Below are 6,590 nucleotides of genomic sequence, written 5' to 3'. Positions count from 1 at the left end.
GGAACGAAACGGTTCCGGTGTGTGTGTTTGCTGCCTGGAGTGGGATTAAAGTACGATTTTCTGACCCGGTCTGGTCTGATTGGCGTTCCGAGCCCACCCCCCGTTGATTAACGGGCCTAACGAGCCTATTACCCTCAGAGAACATCCCAGCGCACGCGGGTCTGTTCAAGAAAAACAGTTGTTGACGTTTAAAATTGCATTGATGATGAGAATGATTAAGTAGGAGAAAATAAATGTTATTTCATTTGTAGGCTTTAGATTTGATGGTTAATTTTGAGCTGACTTTATGTCTCCTTTGTGAGCAAAGCTCGGATAAATCTGCACACGTGCACGGTGCTGCTGTTGTCGACAGAATTAAATGCTAAAATGTGATAAAAAAAGAAGAAATGAAAGTGATTCTTTATGTTTTACTTTAGTTTTAAAACAGAAACGTAGCAGCTAAAATGTTACAATCCTGAGTGTTTTATATAGAAGCGGAACGTCAGTCCGCGAGCGCGTGCGCGCCGTGTGCCAGTTCCCCGTTGTCCTGTGGGAGGGGTGCTGTAGTAAGGAATGTGCGCAACGCACGACTGTGTGTGTGTGTGTGTGTGTGTGTGTGTGTGTGTGTGTGTGTGTGTGTGTGTGTGTGTGTGTGTGTGTGTGTGACACTGATGGATGCACCAATGGAAAGACGGACAGATGCTTGGGCGGATCTAACGGCAGGCAGCGGAGGAGCGGCGCGCACATTCGCGGTGAGATCAGGGGCGAAAACATCCTCGTTGTGCGGAGAAACACTGGCCAGCCACACTTCCGCCTGCGGAGGAACGCGTTGATTTGATCCGACACGAGCCCGGAGACAGAGGAAGAGCCGACCCGGCGGACGGCGCTGTTACTGCGGCTGCTGAGAGGCGAGGCGGTGCAGCGGCGCCACATCTGGCTCAAAGGGAAACCGGGGGAGAGATCTGTGGAAGACCGCTTACCTCCGTCGTTCCTCTGTTCCCTCCAGAAAAACCTTTGATCCATCATCGCGCCGCGCTGCGGTGAAGCGCGTCTTTCGCTCTGAGCGGAAACACAAAACACGAGAGAATCGTCACGTTTGACTCAAGGGGAGTGAAAAACTTTTATTACCTTCTAAAGTGAAGCACGGAGCGTAATGAAAACTCGCCAGTAGTCCGAGCTCCCAGCTTACCTGTGACGAAACAAATAAGAACTTTATTCCGCTTCAGGAAGATTTTGCGCCTGTCCCGCCGCTCACTGCGCAGGAAGCGCAGCCGCGCGGCTGATTTGCTCTCAGGCCGCGAAGAGAAGAAGAGAAAAGTAGATGAGCGGCCAGGAAGACGGCTGGCAGTGGGCGCTGGAGCTCGGCTGATCCGTGCGCTCCGCCGAACCGAACCGAGCCGTAGGCAGCCTGCACCGGAGCAGCCTGCTCCCATCACCGCCTCCTCCTCCTCCTCCCTCCTCCTCCTCCTCCTCATGTACATTATTACAACAAGGGAGACCCAATCAAGCACGTATCTCATCGATTCACACACACACACACACACACACACACACACACACACACACACACACACACACACACACACACACACACACACTGCGCCGTCGCACGTGCACGCGCGCTGACTGAATGACTTGCCCTCAGCGGATCTTTCAAAGCGCTCTTGGACAAAATAAGGCAGCCGCGCGCCAGCAGGGGCAACGTGTGGGCGCCTCCTCCTCTTCCTCCTCTTCCTCCTACGCTCTCGCTCCAGAGGATCAACAAACAGTCGCGTGGCTCCTTTAGATCATTTTCCGGATGTTTTGTGATGATTTCAGATTTTTTTTACTTGTGGAGTGTGAGGCAGCCGCCACACACCGGGAGAGTCCGCGGATAACGGGACAGCGGATCAGCCCGTGAAGTAAGTGCACGTTTCCGTTCCTGCTGTGTTTTGTGAGACACTTTTTCATGTTTGACCGCTGGTGTTACGCACGCTCCCGGGCTGGCCCGGGGTGGGGTGGGGGGGCTCGGTTTGGCTCAGCCGGCGGTGTTAATAATCAGGGTCTAGAATAAGACAGAGGATGTCAGAGGGAGAGTGAGAGGGTGAGATAGAGGGAGGGAGAGAGGGAGGGAGGAAGAACTACGTGACGCCTTCCAGCGCGGAGCGGTTGAACCGTGAGAGGAGGCGCAGGCTTTCAGTAGTGTCAGCTCTTGATGTGTGCGCCCTTGTTTTGCGGACTTTTGACTGACGCAATCATCTGGTTTTGTCCCCCAAAGCTCGCCTGTTGCAGCCTCCGACACCCAGCAGCCAGCAGGACCCCAGGAAGACCCTCAGCGCTCCCCTTTGTGTTTTTGTTTTGGTTTTCCTACCGCGGAGCTCCCGGTTCCAGCCTTTATCGCGTCCATCCGAACCGCAGCAGGCGGGAGAGACAGCGATCGAGTCCCAGACTGAGCCACGCTGGGTTTCCCCGCTCCTGCCCCCAGAACCCGGCTCTGCCTCCTTCAATTTGATTTCTGAAGAATCTGCTCCCAGCTCGAACAGCAGCCTGATCTATGCGGGAGCCCTGAGGGAGGCAGGGGGGGACACAGAGTATCGGAGCTCCCCGGATCCCCCACGCAGCCTCGGATCACCGTGGCCACAGACGAACTCCCCGCCAGGCCCCTAGAGCCGACATGCCGAGGAGGAAGCAGCAGGCGCCTCGGCGCGCCGCAGGTACGCGCTCCGTCAGGGTCATCCTGGTCTACATCCCAGATATTAGTCATTTAATCAAACCTCCGCCCTGTTCTTGTTATCATTCATTTACTGAACACATTATTTTATTCATGCAATAATTATTCATGTTACAGTCAGCTGATGCGTCTCATCACCACGCACACGCACGCTCACGCCACGCGTCTGTCAGGCAGGATTCCGACGATCTCCGGACTCAAGAGACTTTTTTAGGAATAAGCGTCACGAGAGGTGGTGTTGCTGCCAGGAAGTTGGCTGCTTCTTTTTCCTGCTTTGATTGTTTATAAATTTGTTCGATTTAGTAAAACGTGTGTGTGTGTGTGTGTGTGTGTGTGTGTGTGTGTGTGTGTGTGTGTGTGTGTGTGTGTGTGTGTGTGGGGAACCACATTCAGGCTAAATGAATTTACAAACTAGTGATGTCGTTTGCGTCCTGAAACGGAAGGTTGGTCATTTAATGTGACCCGGAAATGAAAGCATTTCCATATAAAGGTCACAGGTCATCTGGGACCATGTGTTCATTAAAAGGTCCCGCTACAGGCTCTTCTTGGAGAGCGATGCTCTCCTCGGTGGCATATCTGACTTTGGGATTATGGATCTAGCTCTCTGAGCCCATCACGTCTCTGCTGCTTGCCTCTTTTGCTGAAGTTTTCCTTTTTCAGCTTTGATTTTAAAGTTTTATGACATTCCTGCAGATAATGTGTTACTTTTATATCCGTCAACGTCTCACCAGCTTTATTAAATTATTGGATTATTTTGATTGGCATCACATAAAAACAATTCCTGGCTTTTTATCTCCTTTAACTCATTTTCCTAAGTCCGCTACACGCTTGGTTCCTGCGCCAGTTTCACGTCTGGGAAAGATTTCTCTCGTGGAATAAGGATTATTTCTGAGCTCAAGTGTAAAACAGAATACGGCTTTAATGGACAATCTTTGATTTGATGCCTGATTGGTCACCTGGCGGTGCCTTTGATCTGTTCATTCCCGTGTCAATAAATCAACGTTTTGTCCTTCTTCCCACTCGGATCCCCTTAGGAATATGATGCCTGCTAAAGCTTTTATCCTAATATCTCATTCTGACTGTTTTACTCTGTTGGCTGCTGGTTTCTGTCCGTCCACCCAGCTCGATTGTGCTGTTAGTGGTGGTGGGACCAGAGTGGTGATAAAACCTAAAAACTATCAGAGGAAGATGGGTTAGCTCCATCTGAGAGGCCGTCGCTGAGACTTTATTTCACTTTTGATTTAATTGTCTGCCCTCTGACAGCCACATTCATCAATGGCCCTAATGGTCAATCAGAGGCTGGCGCGCACGCACACACACACACACACACACGGCTCATGTGTGTGTCTGTGTGTGTGTGTGTGTGAGAGCCTAGAGCCTTTCTTGATCAAACTGTTTCAGCCCTAATGTACACCGTGCGTGGATGGGGGTGGGGGTGAGGGGACAGGTCGACGGATGGATGAATGGTTGGACGGACTGAACGCCGTTTCCTCCAGCTGGAATGAGAGAGTGAGTGTGGTGGTGAACCAGCGGGAAAGAAAATGAGGCAGTTATTTCCTTGATGAGCGGACGGGAAAAACACCAGTTGAAGGAGGAGTTTCATTTTCAAACTATTGGCAGCTGCCTATTTTTTACCCTTTACCTCCCCCTCCCTCCTCCCCCATCCCATCCCATCCCCTCGCCTCCCTCCCTCCTTAACTCCAGCTGCAAGTTGTAAGGTTTAGGAAAACCATGCCACACAAAGCAGTGATGACAAACTGATTGCGCTCTGAGAGTTATGGGAGGGTTGCAAATTGTAGGTCTTGATTAGAACTTTTTCTGCTCTTTTATTTGACTGATTTGGTCTTTGAAACAAGAAAATGATGTGCAGGTTTGGGTCTTGTTACCCAAACCAAAATTACGCAGGCCCGCTTCACTATCACGATTAGTTTTTTCCAAACTAATAAGACCGTAAAGGAATAATGTGCATATTGGACTTCAAACAGGATCCAGTGCACTCTTTCTGCCCCAAAACACCTCCCCGCCTCCTCCTCCTCATCATCATCACAGCCACACACACTTCCTGCCGCGGTGTCGCGGCGCACTCAGCCAGCTAAAAAGAGGAGTTGTTTTGCCAGCTTCATTAGCGTTCTCCTAATTAGCCGAGCATCTGATGGATCTTTGACAGGCCTAATGATTGGAGATGACAAGCTCCACACACCGTCACGCTCTCCAATTAGGTCTGCAGCATAGCTCGATGTAATCAACTTGATCTTACATCGTCCTCATTTGGCCTTTACTCCACCCCTCCTCCTTCCTCGGCCCTGGCACAGGTGAGGGTTCCGACTACCAAGGAGGAATCGGGTCTTTGTTAAAGCCTCAGGAAGCTTGGTTGGTGGATTTATTATTTCAGTGCTTCAAACAGAAAAAAGACAAAGCTCAACATCCTTTTTTTCAATGGGCTTCAAAGCCCAACAGACCAAACAGGTGGTTGTTTGTGGACAGGAAGATGTACCGTCAGACATCCGGTTTGTTTCAGCGCGGCTTTTGTCCTGAATCCTTTCTCTGAGAACAGAAGGGTGTTTAGTGAAGACTCGCCACAGCCCCATGGGCGAGAGGAGGTCCTTCTAGGAGACCAGCGAGGATGGATGACGTTGACACAGGTCATTATTAGCTACTCAATGACACGTTCCCCTACACAGAAGATTTTTCACCCACGATGATTTTCTAGAAACACCTATCATCAGCATGGTGTCCGAAAGGGCTAAGCATGATTTATGTAAATATTAACATCAAGACAGATTTGCTTCTGTCCAGCAGGAGATAGATGGCAGCCGATGGGGGAAGCAGCTGATTTCTGTGATTTCTCTGCCTTTTAGTGTGTGTGTGTGTGTGTGTGTGTGTGCATTTGGAAGTGTGTGTGATTGATTGTAGATGAGAGCCAGAGATTAATCATGCTTGATGTGTTAACGTTGCACTCGCAGTGGATCTGAGTCGAGATGCAGTGGCCCATTTAAATATACTCACTCACACAGATTCACAGGAGGGCGCAGGGACACACACACACACACACACACACACACGCACGCACGCACGCACACACACACTCATGTTCATTCTGTTTGGCTATGGACACTTTTCCAAAAGAGAAACAGGACATGTTCAATGGGAACGGCACTTGAAACAATAAAATCATGTTTTTGAACAGATTGAATCGCAGCTATTTTGCGTCAGCGTTGTTTTTTATTCCAACGCTTAACATGAAGAAGCTAAACTCATGCAGCTTACAGGGATCACTGATGAAGACGATGGAAAAAGCCACCAACAGCACACGAAGCTGATCAAAAACACACCTTCAGTATTTAAATGTTAACCCCACTCATGCTTTGTCGCACGGTGTCCAGGAAGTTCCTTTCACACAGCGAGTTCATGTCCTAGCATTGCTACTCCGGAAAAAACAAGCAGTGCACAGACTCCCTCCAGATCCCTGCAGCAGCTCTTCTCTACCCTGTTAGCAGCTCTGTGTCCACGCTCTTTCATGTTAGAGATCAATCAGACATTCACTTAATTAGCTGGTTTCTGCAGTAATTCATGCATATTTTAAACTATTTGAATGTTTTAAGAGTATGTGCTAGTCTGTGTTAGCTCTATTCTGATGAAATATTTTTGCCTCTTGATTTAAATGTTCGTATGTTTTATTATTCACCACGAAACAGGAACCTGATGTAAAATGGTGGTCGTCGTCTACCTAACGTCTGAACTCTGGCTAGTTTAGCCTATCAGCTAACGTGAGCTGTCACAAACGTAGCGCTAGAGTATCTGGACATTAGTGATGCAAGAGCTGATGTCTGAATGTGCATCCATAGCTGTAAAGGTGGACGTCTGTAGTCAAATTAACACTGATCAGAAAATAGTCAGCTTC

General features: G+C 49.3%; 1 protein-coding gene across 1 annotated transcript in view; it reads left to right on the top strand.

Moving 5' to 3' along the window:
• The first annotated feature begins 1,419 nt into the window (after window positions 1-1,419).
• The window catches only part of tshz3b (teashirt zinc finger homeobox 3b), a 60,432-nt gene continuing 55,261 nt past the window's right edge, over window positions 1,420-6,590 (top strand). The window contains exons 1-2 of the mRNA XM_015973782.3: window positions 1,420-1,880; window positions 2,237-2,672. Of these exons, the coding sequence (XP_015829268.1) occupies window positions 2,633-2,672 (40 nt within the window). The 5' untranslated portion in view covers window positions 1,420-1,880; window positions 2,237-2,632. The remainder of the gene's footprint in view (window positions 1,881-2,236; window positions 2,673-6,590) is intronic.

This window comes from Nothobranchius furzeri, chromosome 9 (genome assembly GCF_043380555.1).
Source record: "Nothobranchius furzeri strain GRZ-AD chromosome 9, NfurGRZ-RIMD1, whole genome shotgun sequence".
Lineage (NCBI taxonomy): Eukaryota > Metazoa > Chordata > Actinopteri > Cyprinodontiformes > Nothobranchiidae > Nothobranchius > Nothobranchius furzeri.
This window is presented reverse-complemented; position numbering and strand designations above follow the sequence as displayed.